Source organism: Callospermophilus lateralis, chromosome 14 (genome assembly GCF_048772815.1).
Source record: "Callospermophilus lateralis isolate mCalLat2 chromosome 14, mCalLat2.hap1, whole genome shotgun sequence".
Lineage (NCBI taxonomy): Eukaryota > Metazoa > Chordata > Mammalia > Rodentia > Sciuridae > Callospermophilus > Callospermophilus lateralis.
Window position 1 is genome coordinate 19108611 of NC_135318.1, and position 26122 is coordinate 19134732.

Consider the following 26122-nt stretch of genomic DNA (forward strand, 5'->3'; position numbering starts at 1 on the left):
TTTTGTTTTAGGTACATTAAAAAATGGACTGCCCTTTGTTTTCTTTCACTTTCTAGTAACATAGGTTGTTAGGAAAACGTGGAGATGGGGAGAATTCAATATTTTTCTGTAAGTTCTGAAAGAAATGCACTATCCTAATCTATCACCAAATACCTCATTTAACACTCTTCCATAAGGTCTGTGGTAACCTTTTCTCATAATACTATAAGGCAATAACTGAGGGCCCCTCCCCATGCCACTCTCAGATAGATGTCAGACCTCAAGATTCACCAAAAACTCCAAGGTTTTCAATTTCACTTTTAATTATCTTTTGCTTAATAATAAAATGAAAAATAAGAATATATGAATACATACAATCTATATACATATATTTATTGCAAATACTTAAAATTCTTATGTAAAATGATTTTTCTATATTTGTGAAAAAATATGACTTATTAAATGGTGTTGACACCAACTTCTCTGTACATACCCTCAATTCCAATGTTAACAATTCCTTTAAAAAGGCAAAAGACACAAAAGTTTAGCATTTACCAAACCAGTCTGTACAAACCTTATAAGCCAGTGGGGAAAAAATAGCTTGTGGAAAGTTAAGTGAATTTTCTCTTAAAATAAAAATAAACCCCAAAACTATTCCCCTTATTGCATTTTTTTTTTAAATAATCTGAGTGTCTTCGGAGCAACTTCCTCTGAAATAATTTGTGCCTTAAACAGTGAGGTCCTACATTAAACATACCATATATAAGAAATTCAGTCTTCCACTGTCACTTTTTACATAGATATTAAAATATATATTACTTAAAATATATTACTGGAAAGCTATTTTTAAAATTGATCTTTAATATTTGTATCAAATGTAAAGCATTAAAAAAAATAAAGTAACCAAGACTCTATGAAGCTATTGCTTCAACTTTAGGAAATGTCTTACCTACTGTTTTCTTTCAATAGGTATGTAGGTATTGAAACATGTAGGAAGGTCCCTGCCTAGCATCATGTTTCTCAGTCTCTTTGGACTATTCTATAAATTGAGCTGAAAACTACTCTTGGCCAAGTTTTTCACTTAGCACACTGTTGTAATGAAGTGGAGAAATTTTCCCTCCTTGCTATGATGTGATATCAAAGAAAAAATACCCCTGTTTATTGACAGTGAATTTTAGAAATAAATAGCAGTATAATGATCAAATACCCTCCAACCCCATTAAAACAAATCTTTTAATCAAAGGGTTCTTTAAGGATCTCTAAGGTAAAGGAAGGCAATAATACACAATTAGGCTAATGACTGGCAGGTCATTAATATGAATGACATTGCACCTTCACCTGGAAGGCAACAAGCTCTTCCTTTGGCTATTTAAATCTGAGATAAGTTCTGAACCACCTACATCTGTGTGCCTTCCCAACTAATGTAAGCATGCTTCCCTCTAACCCAAGAAAATTCCCCATTATTGGCCAGCTCTTACTCTTTAAATTAAAATGTTACATAGATTAGCACAGACAGCTTCAGTATCTTGAGCACAGGGGTTAAGAAACTGTAGCAGGGGAAACAACTCCAGGTTATTTGGCTTTATTTTCCATTTAGTAGGATAAAGAATTTTTATTAATCAAAAATCTCTTAAGATTCAAGGAACATTTTACTAGACAACCTAGAACATTTAAAAATCAGACTGAGATGACCTACAGTGGAGGCTACCTAAAGGCTAGAGGGCACAAAGGAAGCAAGTGCTCAGGCTTGTCTTACTAGTCGTGGGAGCTGTGCCACCTGATATCCTAAGAAGAGCTTAGCACTTATTAAAACATTTCAGAAATACTCTAAAGGTAAAACCAATCAAAAGCTAAGATAAACATTGATTTAAAGGTACTGGAGTACCAAACTCTAATATTGAAAGGGCCAGACTGTAATGCATTTTTTCTGTTCAGCTTATAAAACAAATGGCTTTCTCCTTGAAACCACTGTTTGAAACAATAAACTGATTCATATTTAATTTACTACTAATATAAGAGAATCTAGACTCTCATCTGGTTGAGTCTGAGGCAATGTATCTTGCTGGCAATTTGTTTTTGACGCATTCTTAAATGCAAACATTTAGCTGGGTATTATTATTTAGAATCTGGAGGATAGCAATGCTTAAAACTTATCCGCCCAGGAGCCTGGGTCAAGGGGAAGAAGCAGGATGTGAATTCCTCTCTAAATGGACCTGAAAATCCCTGTTGCCTTCTTCCTGTCCTGGTTATAGTCCATCCATTCTTAGATTAAAGGTATCATGAAAGAAAAAGTTTCTGGCAAGAAAGGAGCAGAGCAGAAAAGTTGCCTACATCAATTCAAACTGGTAACTGACATTTAGTTCAAGGTCAATTCTGAAAAAACTCCAGCACTCAGTGCTGCTAACAAGGTGAGGAAGTGAACAGGCTGGAACCAGTGACAGGTCTTTCTAAATCCACTAGGATTAATCAAGGTTACTCAAAGTCTGGGAGCAGAACCCTGGTTTCTGTTTCCTACTAGTTTTTCACATGAGAATTTCTTATCCCTGGATCCCTTAGACCCTTTTAGTTATGTGTGTGCTAGAAGAAAAGGAGAAAAGGGAGAGATGAAAGGACATCAAATGGTCTTGTCTGAAAGTGCAACACAAATATTAATCCTATATTGGTCTTGGGCTTCAACAAAAGAACCGGAAAAGAAGAATAAAAATAACTTCCTAAATTAATTTTAAGAGATTTTGATGCAGGGGATGGAGTAGGCAGGAGCAGGTAGCAGAATGGGCAAAAAAAGATAATTGCCTCCTTTTTCCTAATCTGGAATGTAACTTATTTAATAGATTTAAATTATTCTGAATTTTGTAAAGTATCACATCTTGAGTATTAAGTACAAATACAACTGTACTAGGTTGTACTAATATTTTTACTTTACACACTTCTAATTAGGAGACTTGAAATACATATGCAAATAATACAAATCGATAATCTCCTATTTCATGCCAAATTCTGGTACTAATTATTTTTTTAATGTTCTTTAACCATGACATAAAAAATTGTACATACTTAAAACTTTTCGGTCACTAGAAAAGGATTCAAACAACAAAAAGAAAAGAAAAAACAAAACTTGGAGCTGTTTTTCTTCCTTTCCAGACATTCCTTAGCCATTCACCAAAGCCCCTTTATATTAAGCATCCTTAGAGAACAGATAGCAATAATTCCAAATTAGGGGTCAAAAATAAGAAAATGTCTTGTATTGTGTGTGCACATGTGATGTTTAAGATAAGATTTAATAAAATCACTCCAACTTCCTTATATGCTTGGGAGGTAAAACAGGTTGCACAGAAGGACCCAATGTGCCACTGAAGAGCTTTTCTAGCTGTGACAACAGCTGACTATATAACATTAGATTAAGGGCTGGAAGAGGAAAAGAGGCTACCTTGTTTCTAGTGTGATAATAATTTTCCTTTATGTTTAGTTTAACAGTTTCTGCAGTTTCATTCTCTTGTCCAACAAGACAGTTTAAATCACCTCATCACTAACACTTGTCTGCTTTCATCTTACACTAGTATTTCAAACAGGTTTGTGGGCTCCCACAAATGACAAAGTATTATTGCTGGAACTGCTAGACGGATTGCCATGTAGAGACTACAATCATACAGTGGGGCCCACAGAGGCACTCCCTTCACAGACCACATTCACTGTCTCAGGCCAGGAGGGTGGGATTAGGGAACAGCAGGTCTCCTCTTCATGACAGTACTGGTTCATAGAAGTCAAGAACCAAGTTAGGGCTTTCGGGGTTGGAAACACTGCCTGTGATGGAAAGAAGACTTCTACTTCATAAGGTCCCATTCTAAAGTAAAGGGGCTGTATAAATCCTGAATTCAAATTGTGCAAAGGCCAAATAACCTATATGAATAATCTGCAACCATAATGTGAAGACATCATCATTGTGAATAGTCATTGGGTTTAGACCACTCTTTCCATTTCCTACTCTTAGGAAAGGTCAAAAGAGAGATAGCTTCCTTTTACCATGCATGACAATCAACTTTTCTCAGTCACATAAAATGGAACATAAATCTGAATTCAAAATAATACATTATTACCTAAACACTTGGAAAAATGTTAAACAAATGTGACATATTTACATGATTTATAAGTGCAAACTTGTCACAAATTCACAAAAGTCTTGCTTGACTTAGACTTACTATACAAGGTGCTCTTCCTCTAGAATGTAAATGACCTGTACTCTATTCCTGATTAATATTTTTCTTAAGAAGACAGATGAAACCTTATTTCTGTGATTCCAAATAATGCAAAAACACATCTTGTTTACCCTTTCTTTCCCCCTTCTTTACAGTGCATTATCTTTTAAGTCTCATTACCGAACCACAAGGCAGGAGACACACAGTTTAGAGGGGCCGATGCAATCATCATGGCAGAAAGCTCCACACCCTTTGCACATGATCATGGCTTTCAAGCGGCAATAACATTTTGAAGGCGTGTCCTCAATGCTATTTTCTTCAGGAAAGGCTGGAACAGGCATTGTCTGGCCATGGCTGCTGGGATTCATAGCTTGGCTAGCAGGGATGGTAGTGACCGTCACTGAAAAGGACATGACATCACCTACATTGCTAGATACCTGGCTACCTGGTACAGCAGAGTTATGGTCCATATCTGATGAGGTGGAGACATTAATCATGCCTCTGTAACTTGTCCCTATCTGTGTGGGGCTTCCATACAATTTTGGAGTTTGCAGTGATGGAAGGAGCAAAGGCTGATGGGTGGGACTGTCTGCAGGCAGAGAAAGAGCAGTAGAATTGAACAGCTCAGGGCTGCTACGTATTGTCTTACCTCTTACTGCGTGAGCCATTTGTTTCTGTGCTGCCTGAATAAAATCTCTGGCCAGGGTTTTCTCATCAAATGTTTGGCCTCTAGCAAATAGGTAATTCTCCTTGCTTACAGTGGCTTGCTCATTCACTGGTTTCTCAGCCTTCACATTCTTGTTAGCTAAGCAATCATTGTTGGATGGGGTTTCCCTACTATGGGGTTCTGAACTTGTGTCATGCTTGCCAGAACTCTGGGAAGCCTGGGGCTCCTCCTTTACCAAGACAGATTCCTGTTCATCGCCAGTACTCTCCTCATCAGTTTCATCTTCTTTGCTGCTGCTACTATCTCCTGTTGTATTTTTACAATCTGTATACCCCATTCTCAAGGCTTCAGTGGGGCTACTAAGACAAAAGCGGTCTTCAGGATGTACAGAATGGGTCCTCCTAAAGCTCTCTGAACCCCTGCCATAGGTGGAAATATTAAGTAAGTAGTGACCTGCCATTGCAGGTTTGGATGTCCTTCTGCCAGCAAATCCCAGCATGAACCTCTGGCTTGTGGAGATGTCTTCTAACTGGAAACCTGAGTGAGCGAAGTTAAACTGTGAAGGCGGCACAAATGAGAGAATGTTCTGCCTCCGAACCCTCTGGATAAGAGTTTGAAGGATCTGATCTTGAGTTGTTTTACTTAGTCCTTCTTGGTACTGGTGTGTGTCGATGCTAGAGTCCCTTAAATCCTTATTTGAAAAGAGCTGCAGGGGCCTTGGAACCTGGGGAAGCTGCTTACTCTGCACGGTTTTCCCCAGCTGCTGGATAGCTGGATGGGACTGTCTGTCATTAACTTCCTCTCTGGTGCTATTTTCTGTTATGTTGGTGCTTGTGAGTGCTCCCATCCCTTTATCCTCTTTAGTAGTCAGTGGTACAGTTTTCATTTCAACTTTGGTGAGAGGTTTAGGCAGAATTTGCTCCATGGGAACATCTTTGCCTTGGAGCAGCTGAGTAACTAAAGGATTATTAGCTGGGATACTAGAGCTTGGTCTTGAAATGGGCCCATTCACACTTGCAGAAGTTCCTGGGGTTTTAAGGCTAGAAGCTGCTGACAAAATGCTTGAGGACAAAGCTGACCCAACAGATGCTACAGGTGCGCTGACCTGGGATACAGGAAGCTTTTCTAAAGTGGATGTTGTCAATAATGATGTTAAAGGGGTAGAGGATGTATCTACTACTGCACTAGCAGTTGTCTTGGATGAGACTGAAGGATTTGGTGTGTTCATATTAGAATCTGCTTTGGATTCAACTGTGCCATCAGCTACAATAGAAATGGGCAAAGCTCCTGAGATCAGAGCAGACCCTGCTGGAGAAGAAGAGGCTCTCTCCTGTCTGTAACTACTAGGCCCTTGTGGGTGGCTAGGGGAAGCCACTGTGACTGATGCCCTGGCAGGGTTCAGTTTTTCACTGTTCAATTTCTCTATGTGAGCTGGTGATGGGACACTCCTGCATGCTCCACTGATGGCAGATGCTGGAGGCACTGAGGGGGTTTGCTGTAGTTGTGCTCCAGAGACACTATGAGGCTGTGCCTGGCCTGGGGTCTTAGTCTCAGATTGGGGCTGAGTCTCTGGACCACAGGGTAAAAGCTCTCGCGTACCTCCCCTGCTTCCAGTTCCTGCCAGTTCCAGTGTGGGGCCCTTTCCAGTTGCACTGACTCCATCTGAGCCTGGACTCCCTCCTCTAGCAGTTTTTCTTTCACTACCCTCTCCTGGACCTTGTCCACCCCCAGGGCCAGGTCCTGGAATGGTCCCTCCAACTGAGGCGGCTGCAGCGGCGGCTGCGGCAGCTGCAGCTGCTGCCCTCTGTGCTTTGACCAGCTGGGCTTTTGCTTTGATGTCTGCAAGAGTTCTGGCTCCTGTTCTGTTAGGACTAGTGATGGAGATTGGAAAACGAGCCCTGGGAGAGACCTGCGATGTAGGAAATGGCATGGGGGAGATTCTGGAGACTGGGATCTGAAAGAAATAGGGGAGAAAAAAAACACAACAAGGCTTAGTTTTCATTTATGAGACAGACAAAACTTCATTAATCCTTACGTTTTTAGAGCAGGTAAACATAACAGCACCCATAAAAAATGGGACATCTAGGGCTGGGGATGTGGCTCAGGCGGTAGCGCGCTCGCCTGGAATGTGTGCGGCCCAGGTTCGATCCTCAGCACCACATACAAACAAAGATGTTGTGTCCGCCAAAAACTAAAGAATAAATATTAAAATTCTAAAAAAAAAAAAAAAAAAAAAAAAAAAAAAAAAAAAAAAAATCAATTTAAAAAAAAAATGGGACATCTAGGACTGAGCAATTCAAGTTTGCTTCTAGGTGCCTTCTACACTGCCCTACTCATAAGGGAGTAGGTGCACGTTTGCGAGTCATTCTCATGCCTGGCTGGTATTATTTGTGCTTTGGGTCCTAATCCCAAAATTTACAAATTAGAACCTCTAGAGAAAAAAAAATTGTTTCTAAAAAGCTGCTTGTGCTAATGACTATCAGATTTGAAACCACTAATTTTCATATCATAAAAGAATCTGGGGCTGGGATTGTGGCTCAGTGGCAGAGCGCTTGCCTCACATGTATGAGGCACTGGGTTCGATCCTCAGCACAACATAAAAATAAATAAATAAAATAAAGACATTGTGTCCACCTACAACTAAGAAAATAAAAATAAATAAATAAATAAATAAATAGTCAGACTCTTGTCCTACACAGTATTTTGCAGTGCATCACAAAATGTGGACACTTCTAATAGATGACTGAGTTTAAAGGAGCAAATAATTCTAAGACATGTTCTAGAGCACCTTGTTTAAAAAAAAAAAAAAAAAAAAGCCTTTAATTTGCAAAAAACACAAATTTTCTGGAAATCCTTAAGAGGTCACTGAAGACTTCTATTAATTTCTCAGGTCAGCAGTGCTGAAAAATTGATTATTAACTCAGAAGTTAGAGCTGTGGGATTTCATAACAGTGTCAAAATTTCACATATTTTATAACATATATTATACTTAAAACTGAATTTTATATCCTACAAGTGTTTCTACATTAAGAAATACCATTTATTACTTGAAATTTACTAAAAATATCATAAACCTATTGTTTAGGCCACCCCTCCTTTCCAATTCTCCCTGTTCTCCTACCTTGAGAGGTGGTACTTTGCGCACCTGGCCCCTGTCTCCTCTATTGAGAAAGGGCTGTGGCGAGACCTGAAATGGCTGTTGGCGATTCTCAGTGACACGTGGCCTTTTCTCCCAGCTTCCAGGGACCTCTTCTTGAGTCAGAGAAGATTTTCTCTTGAGGCTTTCTGGGCTCTGATCAACAAGAGTTGTGGGAGGTTCTTTGCTGCTGGTCTCCTGGGGTCCTGCTTCTGCTGTGGGCTTCATTATTGGTTTTTCCAGCCCAGGACTCTTGGGTTTGGTTAGGGATGTAACCACAGCTTCTTGGCTTTCACTTTTATTATAATTAGAAACTGTGGTATGATAATTCTCTTTCTCAGATTCCTGTGCAGCAGAGGCAGTTGGTTTCTGCTCCAAGGGATCCTCATCCTTTGGGCACTTGATGGGAAAAATGCCAGTAAGCTCATTTGCACTGGTAGCTGAGACAAGAAGGGGCTCTGTGAATTTGACATTTGGCTGTGCCTCATCTTGGCTTTCGTGTTCTTCTTTTTTGACTGGTGAAGGCATTTGTACTGCTTCTTCTTTACACTCGGACTGGGAAATGCCTGGGAGTATTTTGATAGGAGAGGCCTCTGAAGGAAGCATAGATTTTGGTTGCTCAGCTGTGGTTTTCTTTACTTTGGGATCACTGGGGGAAGCTGTCAATTTCTTTGAATCTTCAAGGCTCAACCCAGAACTAAATGGTGAAATAAGAAAATATTTTAATTGTGAGATAGCACATGTTACTGAAGCATTATGAGAAAATGGAATAGGACAAATGTTTAGAAAAAACCCTGACACATAGTAGCTAATATTCATGCATTATCTTCATTATTCTTTTTTTGTTTTGGGGTGTACCAGGGATTAAACTCAGGGGCACTCAACCACTGAGCCACATCCCCAGCCCTATTTTGTATTTTATTTAGACACAGGTTTTCACTGAGTTGCTTAGCACTTTGCTTTTTACTAAGGTTGGCTTTGAACTTGTGATCCTCCTGCCTCAGCCTACTGGGCTGCTGGGATTACAGGCGTGCACTATGGTGCCTTGCTTATCTTCACTATTATTAATAATAGTGAATGTTCTTGAGTCAGAGTGCCCAGTTCAAATCTTGGCTCTGATACCAGATGTCCATGTGATATTGAGTAAATAGACTAGCCTTCTGTACCTCAGTTTCTTCAATTGTATATTGGGGGGGTTAATGACTTCATAATGTTGCTATGATGATTATTTCATTGAGAGTACTTAAAACTCAATACTAGTGGTTATCATTATTATTATATTACTTCTGCTTATGGGGGGGGGGGTCATACTGTCTAGAGACATGTATTACAGACTAACTATGAAGACCTGAAAGAAGGCCAAGAACCCTGACCCTGGGACTTGATTTGGACTGTGACCAATTTTGTTCTGTAGTACTTGTAGAAAGGCTGGCCCAAGAAATCTAAAGGAATCCAGAGGAAATTATAGGAAACTGGTTATTGATGTTCTCCAGAAGCTGAGAATTACAACTGAATTTTCAAAAAGTCTATTCAAATCTTCCTTGGTCTAGCTCTAAAATTTTGAGAGTGTGCTGCTACATTGTTCTATGGTGTAACTGGGAGTTCCACAGTTTGGCCTGGCTAAAAAGCTAAGCTAATCTTTAAGGGTCATTAATGACTCTTCTTAATATTTTATAATATTACATAACAGTCAAAAATCAATGAAATCCTCTCTGGTGACTTCAAGTCAGTACAACACATGAAAGGGTATAGCCAACGGCAAAACTAGGCAGTTATCAAAAACAGTCCTACTGGGCTGGGGATATAGCTCACGATACAACATTTGCCTAGCAATCGTTGAGGCCTGGGTTTGATCTACAATACCACACACACACACACAATCACAAATAACACCCCCCAAACTGTCCTATAACAGCTGGCAAAAAGTAATAGGTGAAAATGTATTCAACTGCTGTAATGTGTTACATATGCCTAACAAGGAGGAAGCAAATAAATATTAACAGAATTACTGTTACCTATAATATGGTCCAAATATATACACCATCATTTACATAGCTCAAAACTCATATCAATAATGTAGGGGGGTGCTGGGGATATGGTTTAGTTGGTAGAGTATTTGCAAGGCATGCACAAAGCCCTGGGTTCAATCCCCAGCATCACAAAAAAAGAATTAGGTGTTTCTGAGTGGTATGTTTGCATATCGTATGCATTTAGGCTTTGATTTAATCTGGGGGAAAAAAAAGCAAAGAACACAGAAAAAATGAGAGTTTGAGACACTTAATCTCAAAAAGAATCTACCCTAAAGAACTGTGAAGGGGATCAATGAACACTACCTGGAGATTGAAAAAAAAAAAAAAAAAAAAAAGAATAAATAGCAGCCTGGGTGTTCAATCCTATTTCAAACAAAGATACTCCATTATTATATATTTAAATATCTTCATCAAGATTTCATTTAGCTGTCATGTATAACTAATTAAAACAAATAAAAAATAATTTCACTTAGATTTTTATTGGAAAAAAACTATTTGACCACAGTTCTTTGAAAATAAGGATGTATGCTGGGTGTGATGACACAAGCCTATCATCCCAGCTGCTCAGGAGGCTGAGACAGAAAGACTGTAAGTTTAAGTCCACTTAGCAAGATGCTACCTCAAAAAACAAACAAACAAAAAAAATCAAAACAAACAAAAAACCCACCTATAGGAAACTGGTTATTGATGTTCATCTTTTCCAAGGAATGGATACTAATTCAAGATGATTAAAAAACAAAATCAGCAGCTCGGGAAGCTGAGACAGGAGGGTCCTGAGTTCAAAGTCAGCCTCAGCAACGGTGAGGCACTAAGCAACTCAGTGAGACCCTGTCTCTAAATAAAATACAAAAATAGAGCTGAGATGTGGCTCAGTGATCAAGTGCCGCTGAGTTCAATCCCTGGTACGAGAAAACAAAAACAAATACAAAAAACAGCTTCTTGGTAAAGAATTGTTGAAATAAAAATTGAAGGAAAAATTCTGCTCAGGTAAAGCATTATATGACATATGTGCAGGAATTAACGTATGGTTTACAGAATTTGGCTTATTAATTATTACCTCTGACCATAGTAGCTTTCAAAGAATTGTTCCTTCCATGGTTCCACTTTTTTCTCCTTCTCAATCTCTTGTCGAATTCTCACCTGCATCTCAGGTGTAAACTCACCTGTAATGTAAAAACAACAAAAAAGATACTGAATAGAAAAATGCCCTTTTGCAACTTTTAACTATTTATAAATCAAGAAAAACTCATACGGAAATCAGAGTACTATTATGTGAAAGTAACAGAAACTTCCCCAAATATCTCACTGTAAAGTAGACTTAAATACACTAGATGAAATAAAAACATGTTTATATACAACTCCATGTAGTTTTCAATACACATCTGAGGACGACAGTGCCTTTTCTCTGGACGTCCCCCCAGTAGTACCTCCCTCCTACATGAAACATCATATTCATCATATTCCATACAAATTTCTTTAGTCTCTAATCTTGAATTTCTTCTTTTCTTTTTTTTTAATATATATATATTTTTATTTCTTATGTGTAGATGGACACAACATAATGCCCTTACTTGTATGTAGTGCTGAGGATTGAACCTGGGTCCCACCTGTGCTAGGATAGCGCTGTATTGCTAAGCCACAATCCTAGCCCCTCTAACTTATTTTCTACCAGAAAAAGAATGATATGTTTCTCTAAGGAAAATTTTATCTTAGGTCTTTTACCTCTAATTACATAATGAAAAGTGATGGTTTGCTTAAAGGCATTTGAGATTCCAATTAAGAAATCATTCCAAGTAGGAAATTATTCTGGAGTTGTTAGTTATCTAATTGTTTCAGAAACCAGCAATATAATGCCCTAGCAACAGGATACTCAATATGCCCCAAACTGAGCTGCTCTGAATATGCCTTTTATGTGTATATACCACCAATCACCTCAATCCTTCCCACTCCACCAGCAGAGAACAGTAAATGTGTTTGGTAGACTATCTTCAAACTTATGGCTCAGAGAGGCTGCACCCTTTCATGCTCTAATACCCAGGACCATCAGAGAGTAAGAGATAGAAATGTAAGAATTTGAAGTTTAAGATCTCCTGAGAGTAAGAAGGAAAGGAAAAGTATTAGAGGACCATATACATCACAGTCATGAGTAAATAAACAGAAAAAGAGAAATTTTGCTTTCAGAATCTGTTCTAGGACTTGTGGTATTGGTTCTACTATGTATCATAGAATGAGGGATAAAGAGTACTGATCTCTGTTCATAAATGTACAGTGTTCAAAGTTTTGGTTACTCATAAAATATGATCATATGACAATAGACAATCATTTGCTTGGATGTAAAAAAAAAAAAAAAAAAGAATACCGATACCTATTGAGGTATCATTGTTGATAGTACCTATTTATCCTTAACTAATTTATTGTTTAAAAAAGGTATTGGTAATTGACATGTTTTAAAGTGCTTATGTTTTCAATTTCTTCAGAAAAAGGAAATCTGAAGAAAAGAGAAAGGATGAAAGCAATCAGCAAGAAATTCTTTCTAAAAAAGGATGGGAGGGTCTAGGAGTATCATTCAGTAGGAGAGCATAAAAAAACCTATGACATGCATGAGGTCCTCAGTTCAATCCAGAGCACAAGGGAGGAGGGGAGACACTAACAATCACAGTGACCAATAACAGATATCTATTACCTAATCATTTTAACTGTTGAGATGTGACAAAAACTAAGCAGCGAATAGCATTCCTAATGCTCTCCTTACAAATGTATTTACTTTAAAGGTCTCACACTTGTTTTAAGCTGTTCTTTGGCATAATATACCTCTCAAGTATAATTTTGTATTCCAGGTATACCAAAGAACAGATGTAATACCCAGCGGTTTTAATTATTGTTGAATATTAGCCTCACATGGGAAAACCTTAAACAACAACAACAAAAACCCAAATACTAGCCCTCGGGTACTAACCTAGAGTAATTAAAATCACTCAGGGAGGTACCTGGACATCAATGTTTATAAAAACTTAAGAGGTGTTTTGAGCATCCAGGGTTAAGAATTTATAATGCTGACAAATATTATATACGGTGCTTGCAAAATCAATCAATCAGTAACTTTTTTATACTCTATTATTTGCCCTCAATAAATCTGTTAAATTAGGATTAGAAGCATGGTACACAAGGCACTAGTGACCACGGTCAGTAATTCTCAGTCATGGTCCATATTTATTAAAATGTTCTGACACCACTTAACTGTATGCTTCAAATAAGTAAATTTTACAGTATGTACATATATCTCAATAATACATTTTTTTAAATGTTCTGATTCCTTTTCTGTTGGTTCCATTGGGGCTGCCAATAACAAAGAGGTTATCTCAGGAAAGGAAAAGTATTAGATTAATAATTAATATTAATTATTTTATAGTGCTGGGATGGCCAGCACTATAAAATAATTGTACAATTTGCTTATTATTAGTAAGCTTAGAATTTCAATTCCCAGGCACTAATGTAGAATTACTGAATCAAAATCTTTAGTATCAGGGCCTGCAAATCCATTTTTTAAGTTTCTAAGATGACTTTAAATTACTGAAGAAACACACTTGCTGGACTCTATGTGGAGTGTACTTGGTTATAGAGGCTCCAGATAAAAAATTTAGTAATATGTTTCATACAGGATAGCTAATTCTGTCTTTTAGAAACTTCCTGTTTTTTACCTTCCAAAATGGTTAAATACCCACAAGGCGGAAAAGTGTCAATATACCGTCACTGCTGTTCCAAGTGCAGATTCTGAGCAACCAGAGGCAGAACACTTACCTTCTGATAGTCTTTCCTTCCAGCCTTGGGCTGCTGAAGTGAAGAACTCATTATTAAGGGCTGAGCCATTCAACTTCATCAAACCATCTGGACCAACCTGGTTCAAAGAATAAGCCAGGGAAAGCTTACAAAGAAAGGGAAAGGTGTTTGTATGGTATTTAGCTTTCATTTTAGAAAAGAATGTATGTTCATTTAATTATACAGAGGTGCACTAGCTATCTCCTATCAAGCTGCTTATTATGGATGTTTTTTTAAATTTTTAATTTATTTTTTAATTTTTATATTGAGGCAGGATATTGCTAAGTTGCTGAGGCTGGCATTGAACTTGTAATCCTCCTGCCTCAGCTGCTGGAGTTGCTGAGATTACAGGCATGTACCACTGTGCCTAGCTTTTTTATTCACTTGGTACCAAGGATTGAACCCAGGGACACTCAACCACTGAACCACAAACCTGGCCCTCTTGTATTTTGGTACAGGGTCTCATGAAATTGCTTAAGGCCTTGCTAAGTTGATGAGGCTGGCCTTGAACTTAGAATCCTCCTGCCTCAGCCTCCTGAGTTGGTAGGATTACAGGCATACATCACTACTCCTGGCTGATATCTATATATATTTTTAAATTTACACACACACACACACACACACACACACACACACACACACACATTCATGTATTTATTTAGTTGTCAATGGACCTTTATTTTATTCATTTATTTATATTTAATGCTGAGAATCGAACCCAGTGCCTTACACATGCTAGTCAAGTGCTGTACCAGTACCACTGAGCCACAACCTCGGCCCTGATGTGTCTCTCTCTCTATATATGTGCATAAATGTAAATATATATATATGTATTATTTTTTGGTACTAGGGATTGAACTCAGGAGCACTCAACCACTGAACCACATCCCCAGCTCTATTTTGTATTTTATTTAGAGACAGGGTCTCACTGAATCGCTTAGTGCCTCCCTTTTGCTGAGGCTGGCTTTGAACTCACAATCCTCCTGCCTCAGCCTCGTGAGCTGCTGGAATTACAGGTGTGTGCCACCGCATCTGGCTTGTCGATATTTTTAATGTAATATTTTGTTCTTAAAAAAATTCCTTTGCAGGGCTGGGGTTGAGGCTCAGCAGTAGTGTACTTGCCTGGCATGTGTGAGGCACTGGGTTTGATTCTCAGCACCACATATAAATAAAAAAAAATTTCCTTTCCAAACAGGTTTGGTGGCACAGGTCTGTAATCCCAGCAACTGGGGAGGCTGAGGCAGGAGGATCAAAAGCTCAAGGTCAATCTCAGTGACTTGGTGAGACATTTCATTATCTCAGAATAAAACATAAAAAGGGTTGAGGATGTAGCTCAGTGGTACAGCCTTAGGTCTCAATCCTCCCTACAGGAAAGTAACATCAAAACAAGCTCTTCCCATTTACTTCTCCTCTTCCTCTCCTTTTAACTCCATTCTTTAATGATTAAACAAGAACAACTGAAAGGGTTTATTATTTGTTTTACAGAAGTGGTTCCAAGATATGTACACAGTTTATGTTTCTCACAGATTAAACCAATGAAGTCTCTTCAAGTCATCTGGCCTAGATTTTTTGCAGAGGAAGGTATGGGGGATTGAACTCAGCAGCACTCAGCCACTGAGCCACATTCCCAGCCTCTTTAAATATTTTATTTAGAGACAGGTTCTCACTGAATTGCTTATAGCATTGCTAAATTGCTGAGGCTGGTTTTTGAACTTGCAATCTTCCTGCCTCAGCCTCGCAAACCACTGAGATAGATTATAGGCATGAGGCACCACACCCAGCTCATTTGGCCTAGTTTTTACCTTCTTTAAAATGGCTACATATTATTTTGTTATATGAATGTAACTCAATTTACCAGTTTCCAAATGACATATACTTTTTTCCTCTAACATTTCCCCATAATCAAGAAAGCTACAACTAGTATTCTTATAGAGATGTATACTAGTGCTTTTATTTCTGTATGTTCCTAGAATAAAGAATATTAGCGTGGGGCTGGGGATATAGCTCAGTTGGTAGAGTGCTTGCCTAGCATGCATAAGGCCCTGGGTTCAATCCCCCCCCTTAAAACCCCCCCACACACAATGTATCGGGCTGAGGTTATAGCTCAGTGGTAGAGCATTTGCCTAGCACGTGGAAGGCATTGGGTTCAATCCTCAGCACCACATAAAAATAAATAAAGTTATTGTGTTCATCTACAACTAAAAAATAAAAAAAAGAACATTAGCATGTGTATAACTAGATATGTGAGATTACTTTTCAAAAAGACTCAAATAACAGACATTTCTACCAGCAGTATATGAAATACTCCTTTCCTTGGCAACAATTTTTTCACACTATTGAATTTCTGAAATGGTAAAAAAATTATGTTGACTGCTGTTGTGATTGTGCACCTATTAAATGTGTTTTCAATATTTAAATTTGCAATCTTGTGAAGGGTCAATTCCTATCACTTTCTCATTTTTCCATTAGGTTGCTCATCTTTATCATCAGTTTGTAAGAACCCTTTGCATATTATATATGGTAATGACTGTAATCACATGTTTAAAATATTTTCTCCAAACTCACTGTCTACTGAATTGATTTGTGATGCTTTCCCAAAAGGCTTAAAAAAAAAAAAAAAAATTGTCATTCTCCCTAAAGTTAATTTTTATAATTTTATCAGAATCCCTACATAGATTTCTAATAAATTGAATGAAATTATCTTAATGCTCATATAGGAAAAAAGACAGTAAGAAAAACTGGGAGAGGGAAATTGCTTTATGATTATTAAACATACTACACAAAGTCACTGCATCAAAACTCTTATTACTGCCAAGAGCTGTGGTGCATGCCTATAATCCTAGCGGCGTGGGAGGCAGAGGCAGAAGAATTATGTAAACCCAGCCTCAGCAAAAGCGAGGCGGTAAGCAACTAACTCAGTCAGACCCTGTCTCTAAATAAAATGCAAAATAGGGCTGGGGATGTGGTTCAGTGGTCAAGTGCCCCCAAGTTCAATCCCCAGTACCTCCCATCACCCCCCAAAACCCCCAAGCTCTATTATTACTGGTATTAGAATAAACAAAGAAAAAAATGGGAGAGAGTACTTTAAGTATAAGCTACATACATATTAATAGAATACAAAACATTAATGTTATTTCAAATAGTGAGAAAAAGGATCGTACAAATATACAGATAGGTAGTGCATCCAGAAGAAAAGAAAGTTGGACCCTAAATTCAGATAATAGGAAAAAACAAGCAAACAACAACAACAAGAAAAACAACTAGATGGTTTAAAATTCTGAAGAAAATTTAGAAAGTGATCTGGCAACCTTAGGAATTGAGGATCACTTCATAACACACTTTACTTTTCAAACCTGTCTGGGCCAATGTATTTTCCCTTGGCTCTATAGCAGAAATTGAAAACTTGTTATAAAAGGCTAACCTGCAAATGCATTAGACTTTATAGGATATAGTTTCTAGTTCAACTAACTACTCAACTCTCCCTAATACAAAAGTGACAATAATTAACAGGAGTGGCTGTAGGCCAATGAGACCACTGAAAATTTGGTATAGGGGTTATAGACTTTTTCCTATAACACGTTATCCAATTTCCATTTGAATAATCCAGTGATGAGCAAATTACTCTACTGTCAGTTAACCTACTCCATAGGTTAACTCTCTAAATTTTTAAGTTGTTATTTTAACCCCAAATCTGCTTTCAGAAGAAAGCTTATATCTTCCATATGGTAAACACTGAATTATATCAGAAAATATAACCCAACCCTCTGATGTAAATAATAGTTTTCTACTGTTCTTTATTGAAGATTCCATATACTATAGTTTCCAATTTGTAATCTTAATAATCAGAATTCTGTATAAACACTTCAAATTTCATCTTAGAGTAAAGTTGTAATTTTACTTAATTATAACTGCATATTCCACACATGAGGATAACACTGCTCAGATTACAGTGTACTCCCACCATAACAATAACTATAAAAAGACTGGCCAAGTAGCCTTCCAATTAAGATTACCCTATGTGGGAAATTTAACTAGAAAACTCTAAGGTTCCTTTTACTAAAATTATATGTGGCAATCTCCATCTGAGGGCCATGGATCAGACAGAACAGAGTTCCAAAAATAGACCATCAGTTAAGGTCCTATACTATTATTCCAAGTTTAATAACCCTGAGTTTAAAACAAAAACAAAAACAAAAAGGAAAAACTCTCAATGAGGTTCTTTAAAAACACTGATGAGTGGGGCACAGTGATGCACACCTGTAATCCCAGTGACTTGAGAGGCTGAGGTATGCTGATTTAAAGTTTAAGGCCAATCAGGGCAATACAATGAGACTCTGTCTCAAAATAAAAAAATTAAAGGAAGCCAGTTGTGGAGGCACACATCTATGATCCCAGCAACTAGGGAAGCTAAAGCTGGAGGATTTCAAGTCTGAGGCAAACCTCAGCAACAAAGTGAGGTCCTGTGCCAAAATACAAAATAAAAAGGGCTGGGGAGATTTACCGCAGAGGGAAAGCACCACAAAAAAATAGATTATAAAAATGAAATGAAATAAAACAAAAGAAGGGATGGGGGTCTGGGGTTGTAGCTCAGTGGCAGAGTGCTTTCCTAGCATGTGTGAGGCACTGGGTTCAATCCTCAGCCACACCACATAAAAATAAATAAATAAAATAGAAGTATTCAGTCCATGTACACCAACAACAAAAAGAAGGGCTGGGGAACATAGTTCAGTAGTAGAGCTCACCTGGGTTTAAATCCTAGTACCCTTCTCCCCAAATCATTTCTTTTTCTTTCTTTTTTTTTTCTTGGTACCAGAGATTGAACCCAGGGGTACTCAACCACTGAGCCACATTCCCACCTATTTTGTATTTTATTTAGAGACAGGGTCTCACTGAGTTGCTTAGCATCTTGCAGCTGCTGAGGCTGACTTTGAACTCTGGATCCTACTGTCTCAGTTTTCCATGCTGCTGGGATTATAGGCGCCTGGCCCAAATCATTTCTTCAAGAAGAATTAAGGGAGAGAAAGTAGTACCTTGGAAGTATATAGTGTACGTCACTTGGAAATTGGTAAATTAACTGGATAATATTCATAAGATGAAATAATATGCATCCATTTATAAAGAAGGTAAAACTAGGTCAAATGGCTTGAAGAGACCTCAGTGGTATTGTCTGTGGTGATAAAAATAAGTTGCATAGTGGTGAACATGTCCTGTCATTACTGCTGGAAGAATACCTGATTTATCTGGATTCTCTAGACAATAAACTTTGACTGTTCTGACACATGCTGATTCTCAGCATTAAAAAATTGGTATCAACGTCATCCAGAAAACAAGTCCAGAATTAGAAAGTTTTAGTTTTGACTTTATATTAGCTATAATGATTTGCATGGCTTACTTATGCTGTTAATCTTTCTAAAAACTAGGGAATATACCCAACTAGTCCTTTACTGTAAACTAAAGAAAACACCTTCCTCTCTTCTTGTTTTCATAATGATTTAAGGAAGGAGGAAGAAAACCATTATTATTTAGAACATAGCTGAAATGAAAATGAAGTGAAAAAAATCAGAAAATCAAAATGGTGCCTGGCAGGGTGGTGTACACTATAGCCCTAGCAATTTGGAAGGCTGAAGCAGTAGGAGCACAAGTTCAAGGTCAGCCTCAGCAACTTAGACCCTGTCTCTAAAAAAAAAAAAAAAAAAAAAAAAAAAAAAAAAGGGTTGTTATTTGTTTTTTTCATAGAGAGGGAAACAAAGATCAGAATAAGAGTGAATTACTAGTCGTCACTTTTCCTTGATAAAAGCTGAAGTCTTACCTTCATCTTATACCTGGATTATGCTAAATCTCTTTGGTCCTTGCCTTAACACTTTCCAATTAAACCTTTTTCTTTTGGTACTTTTTTTCAAAGTACAACTTATACTGCAGTTTTAATTCTTTATTATAAAAGCAATAAATGTTTCTTTTAAAAGAATTTAATAAAACAATAAAAATAATGAATACTGCTAATTCCACCACTATTATTCCATGAGCTATGTCCTTTTAGATGTATGTAATTTATCTGAATCCATTATTTTGGCTTATTGTTGACAGTTCCCACTTCACTGAGGCACTGACCTACATCCTGCTGATACTGGACCAAGACAAGTCTTCATCCTGAATTGAATTCTATGGATGCAAACAACTTAATAGGAAAGCTACTCAAATTTATTCTATAATTTGACATTCTAGTAATAAAGTTCTTATCCCCATCATAAGTGTTATAAAGCCCTCCTATTAAGACATATAAATAAAAATATTCTTGCTGGGAACACGATGCATGCCTGTAATCCCAGGGACACAGGAGAATCAAAGTTCAAGGTCAGCCTGGATAACTTGGTGAGATCCTGTCTCAAAATAAAAAATAGAAAGGTCTGGGGATGTAGCTCAGTGATGAGTTTTCTTGGGTTCAACTGCCAATACACAAATATGTATGTGTGTATATATACTGTATTTGTGTATATATATCCCTAAATACACACACATACATTATATATATATATTATATATATATAATATATATATGTGACAGTTCCCATTTCACTGAGGCACTGACTTACATCCTGCTAATACTAAACCAAGACAAGTCTTCCTCCCAAACTGGATTCTATGGATGCCAACAATTTAAAAGGAAAGTTACTCAAATTTATTTTATAATTTGACATACGTACGTACGTGTGTGTGTGTGTGTGTGTGTGTGTAAGAGAGAGAGAGAGAGAGAGAGAGAGAGAGAGAGAGAGAGACACACTACTTTTTAAAAAATATTTCTGCAGTAATGGGGATTGGACCTAGGATTTCATTTATGTTAAGCAAGTGCTCTACCACTTAATACCACTTCTTTACATGTATACATTAAAAAGACAATTTAAAAATGTTAAGCTCAAAAGGTGATGAAAGAAACCCCATAAGGGTAATAAAGTTGCTTATATGCTTGAAATGACGCACCTGTCGATCCACCTCTGGAAGTAGTAAAAGCAGTCGCTGTTGGCAATCTCCAGGAAGGACTGAAAAAGTGTGTTTGTTGATCAGTGCTCGAAGATTTGTGTTAACTAGAATGGAGTCTGGTGTCTCAACATCAATATCAGCACATTTAGTTCTTTTCATTTGCCCTAAAAAAAAAAAAAGGAAAAAAAATCATTTGAAATTCCCTTAAAGTTGTGTTTCTACCTAAAATATAGTTTGCTGGACAGTGTAAAAAACCACAGTTAAATAGTACACAATGAAGAAAGTAAAACTTAAGGCTCTTAGAAGATAAATACATATAATTTATCTTTTCTGCAAAAAGAGAATAAAGTCTATAAAAGTAGATTTTTCACCATATTAAAAGAAAATTATCTCCTCCTCTCCCTAGAAAGCTGAGGAAGTTTTTTGTTTTGTGTGTTTGTTTGTTTTTTGGTATTCGGGATTGAACTCAGGGACACTCAACCACTGAACGACATCCCCAGCCCTATTTTGTATTTTATTTAGAGATAGAGTCTCACTGAGTTGCTTAGTGAGACCCTGCTTTTGCTGAGGCTGGCTTTGAACTCGAATTTCTCTTGCTTGAACACCCCAAGCTGCTGGGATTACAGGAATGTGCCTGTGCCCAGCAAAGCTGAGGAAATTTATAAGATATGATAAACGAGAGTAGAGTCTATTTTGACAAATTAATACAAACATGGAATACATCATATTCTAGTTAGGATCCCAGTCTTGTGGTTGTACATGCTGTGGAGATTCACTGTGGTGTATTCATATATGTACATAGGAAAGTTATGTTAGAATCATTACACTGTCTTTCCTATTTCTGTCCCCTCCCTTCCCTTCATTCCCCTTTAATCTACTGAATTTCTATTCTGCCCCTCCCTTTTTGTGTGTTAGCATCCACATAACAGAGAGAGAACATTCCACCTTTGATTTTTTGGGACTGGCTTATTTCACATAGCATAATAGTCTCCAGATTCATCCATTTACTGGTAAAAGTCATAAAGTTATTTTTTTTTATGGCTGAGTAATAATGTTTAGAATGTCTTAAAAAATAGAAACCCAGAATGGGGCTTTGCCTAGCCTGAACCATGTCCTGGGTTCAATTCCCAGTACTGATACTTTTTCCCTCTTTCCATGAGAATTATTCTTCACTGATTGAATTTGCATAGCTAAAAATGCGATTGAAAGCTTAGCAGATGTAAAATATCTGTTTACAACCAAAGGCTTACAGTCTTTCAAAAAATGGACAGTATACAAAAGGTTAAAATGTAAATGAAAAATATATGTAAACAAAAGACTAAGTTTGTTGAGCTGGAGCTATATAGCTCATGGGTTGAGTGCTGGCCTAGCATGTGTGAAGCAATGGGTTCAAATCTCAGCACCACATAAAAAAAATAAATAAACAAAATAAAGGTATTGTGTCCATCTAAAACTGAAAATTTTTTTAAAAAGTTGGAAAAAACATCTACAAATCATGATAAAAATTTACTATTCTAAATAAAAACATTTTCAAATACTACTGGTGGAACTAAAATTTATAACATTGTATTACAGAACAAAATATAAACAGTATCTAACAAATTGTTAAAGTACATGAGACTCTGGGAACCAAAAATTCAAAATTTAGAATAACATGAACAAAGTCACACTATCTTTGATGTGGTACCTACTCAGGGACATTCAACCACTGAGCGACATCCTCACCCCTATTTTGTATTTTATTTAGAGATAGAGTCTCGCTGAGTTGCTTAGTGAGACCCTGCTTTTGCTGAGACTGGCTTTGAACTCGAATTTCTGACTGAAGCACAAGAAAAGTCACTCTGCAAAAGAGGAGAGGATTTTGCTTGAATTAAGCCCACAGGATTCCTACAAATTAAAATCCAAAAACTGGGATTGGTGGCACATACCTATAATCTCAGGAGGATGACAAGTTCAAAGCTAGCCTCAGCACCTTAGCAAGGCCCTCAGCAAATTAGTGAGATATGTCTCAAAAGAAAAAGTAAAAAGGATTGGGGATGTAGCTCAGTTGTAAAATACCCTATGTTTAATCACCAGTATAAAATCTATCAATCAATCCATCCATCCACCCAGCACTATATCACAAAAATTACACAACATATCAGAAGTTATATCACTACAACCAAAGTCATTAGAAATCAGAAATAATGATTTAGATCTAGAAGTACTAACCTTATTGAATATGTAGAATACAGAACAGCTATGCATAAAATGTTTAAAGAAACAGAGAATATAATTACAAAGACAAGGATAATACAGTCAGGGAGAGACTTTTAAAAAGTGAGACTTTAAGAAATGTATGATGTAAATTTTTGAAATCAGATACTATGAATGAATAAAACAGCAATTTGGGCAATATTAAAAAGAGATTAATAACCTAGAATATAGAGCCAAATAATTTATCCCGAGTATGAGAAACAGAAAACATATTTTGAGAGGCTTAACAAAAATGAAAGAAAGCATGAGAACATCTAATATGTTGACTGGAGACCAAGAGTTAGAAAATGGAAAAAAAGGTGATATTTAAGAACTGACAATTGTACATTTATCAGAACTACGCAGATCTAAATATCTACAAACATAGATATTCCAAGTAGAATAAAAAGAAATTCATATTAAGCATATTTTATGCATAGCTGTTCTGTATTCTACATATTCAATAACATTAGTACTTCTGAGCTTAACTAAAAGTGTTTATCAAAGACAAAGGAGTGGGGCTGGGGATGTGGCTCAAGCGGTAGCACGCTCGCTCGCCTGGCATGCGTGTGGCCCGGGTTTGATCCTCAGCACCACATACAAACAAAGATGTTGTGTCCGCCGAAAACTAAAAAAAAAAAAAAAAAAAAAGATATTAAAATTCTCTCTCTCTCTCTTAAAAAAAAAAAAAAAGACAAAGGAGCAGGTGCAGTACCACATGCCTATAATGACTAGGGAAACTAAGGCTGGAAGATCTCAAGTTCAAGGCCACCTCTGGAAACTTGGAGAGACCCTGTCTCAAAATAAGAAATAGAAAGAGCTGGGGATGTAGTTCAATCCCCAGTACAAAAAAAAAAAAAAAAAAAAAAGGACAAGAAGGGTCTGGGATTATAGTTCCATGGTAGAGTGCTTGCTAGTATGCGCAAGGCCCTGGTTTGAGCCACACCACCAGAAGAGGAAGAAGAAGAAGAAAATCCTTGCAAGCATCCTTAAGGAAGGAATAAAAAGGAAAAACAAAGGGGCAGTAAACTTCTTCACAACAAAGGAATTAAGAACAAATAGATAGGATCTATAAAATGCTGAAAGAACTAGGATTCCTGGAATGCCCACCAAACTATCCTTCAAAAATGAATGTGGAATAAAGGAATTTATAAAGATAAACAAAAGGAGAGGACATTTAATACCAAGGAACCCACACTAAATAAGGTTCTTAAAAATTTATACTTGGGCTGGGGATGTGGTTCAAGCGGGTAGCGCGCTCGCCTGGCATCCATGTGGCCTGGGTTCGATCCTCAGCACCACATACAAAAAAAACCAAAGATGTTGTGTCCGCCAAAAACTAAAAAATAAATATTAAAAAATTCTATCTCTCTCTCTCTCTCCCTCTCTCTTTAAAAAAAAAATATACTTTAGGAGAGAAAATTGTAGAAGGATGGGTTGGAATACAATGGAGAAAGGTTAAGCATGTAGGGGCTGTGGTAGAGCGCTTACCTATCATGTGTGAGTCACTGGGTTCAATCCTCACCACCACATAAAAATAAATAAATAAAGCATGTAGAAAAATCTACACCAATGTTATTTATATATTCTAGTAAATATTCCAAGTAGATATTCTGATTTGTGGGACTGAAAACAAAAATATTATTTAAGTCAAGGTAAAAAGATTAGTGCTAAACTGTAAAATAATTCCACAGTTGTAAAGAAATATCAAATGTTTTTTTCTTTTTTAATTTATTTTAGTTGTTGATAGACTTTTATTTATTTATATGTGGTGCTGAGAATCGAACCTAGTGCCTCACACATGCCAGTCAAGTATGCTACCGCTGAGCCACAGACCCAGCCCATCAATTGGTTTTCTTTGAAGAAGCAACTCCAGATATATTAACAAACACAATAAAGTCATTGCAATCTCAATGATTTGGGAGGTGAGCCAGGAGGATAGCAAGTTTGAGGCCAGCCTCAGAAATTTACTGAGGCCCTAACCAATTTAGTAATTCCCTGTTTCAAACAATAAAAAGGGATGGGGAGCAGTGGTAAAGCACCCTAAGTTCAATCCCCAGTAACAAACAAACAAACACACCACCACCAAAGGAAAGAGATTGTCACATTCAATTAAAAACAAAACACAGAACTGGGATTGTAGCTAAGTGGTAGAACACTTGCCTAGCATGTGTGAGACACTGGGTTCAATTCTCAGCACCACATATAAATAAATAAAGAGAAATATATAAAGCTCAAGCATACAGAAATAAAGTATGAACAAAGTAAAAATAAGCTAGGCAAAAACTAAAGCTGGAGAGGTGTCATACCATTTATTAATATCAAACAAATGACTTCCAGTAAAAACCTTATCAGTAACTGATAAGGTAAATGAATAATGATAAAAACCTGAATCTAACAAAGAATTTAAACATGAAAACATGTACTATAAATAGGGCTAGGCACAGAAGTGCACATGTATAATCCCAGGGACAAGGGATCAACTTCACAGATGAAGATCAACTGTCCCAGATATGAAAGCTTGCTCAATCTACACTGTTAAGTTATATTGTAGGACTCTTAAGCCTTGACACTGTGGCTTTGGAGTCTTTTGCTCTATATAACACAGCCTATGATTTCATTTCGGTTTAAAGTTCATAACAAAAACAAAAATCCCTATTATACTTGGAAATTAAAAACTTCAAAGTAACTCCTGAGACAAAGAAATTAAAATATACTGATATATTTAACTTTTCAAAATGAATGATGATAAATACCGTACCTGAGAGGTAAAGGTAAATGTAAAAAAAAAAAAAATTCAATTACCAAGGCACAAAATGAAAAGTAAAGGCTCTATATTCAAACCTGTCATGGGACTGGGACTGTAGCTCAGTGGCAGGGCGCTTACCTAGCAAGTGTGAGGCACTGGGTTCGATCCTCAGCACCACATAAAAAATAATAAAGATATTGTGACCATTTACAACTAAAAAAATATTAAAAAAACAAACAAACAAAAACCTGTCTTCCTGCCAAAAAACATCTTAAATTTGGAGAAATGAAATAACAATATACATACCAATTATATTTGCTTAATTGCACTAAATATCTTGAA

At 37.0% G+C, this 26122-nt stretch overlaps 1 protein-coding gene across 4 annotated transcripts in view; it reads right to left on the minus strand.

The window, feature by feature from the left end:
- Positions 1-282: 282 nt before the first annotated feature.
- Asxl2 (ASXL transcriptional regulator 2) overlaps positions 283-26122 on the minus strand; it is a 131351-nt gene continuing 105511 nt past the window's right edge. For all 4 annotated transcript variants that reach the window (XM_076833989.2, XM_076833988.2, XM_076833986.2 and 1 more), the window contains 5 exons: positions 20797-20960; positions 13804-13900; positions 11063-11168; positions 7961-8672; positions 283-6793 (listed from right to left, as the gene is read on the minus strand). In XM_076833989.2, coding sequence (XP_076690104.1) covers positions 4349-6793; positions 7961-8672; positions 11063-11168; positions 13804-13900; positions 20797-20960 — 3524 coding nt within the window. In that variant the 3' untranslated portion in view covers positions 283-4348. The remainder of the gene's footprint in view (positions 6794-7960; positions 8673-11062; positions 11169-13803; positions 13901-20796; positions 20961-26122) is intronic.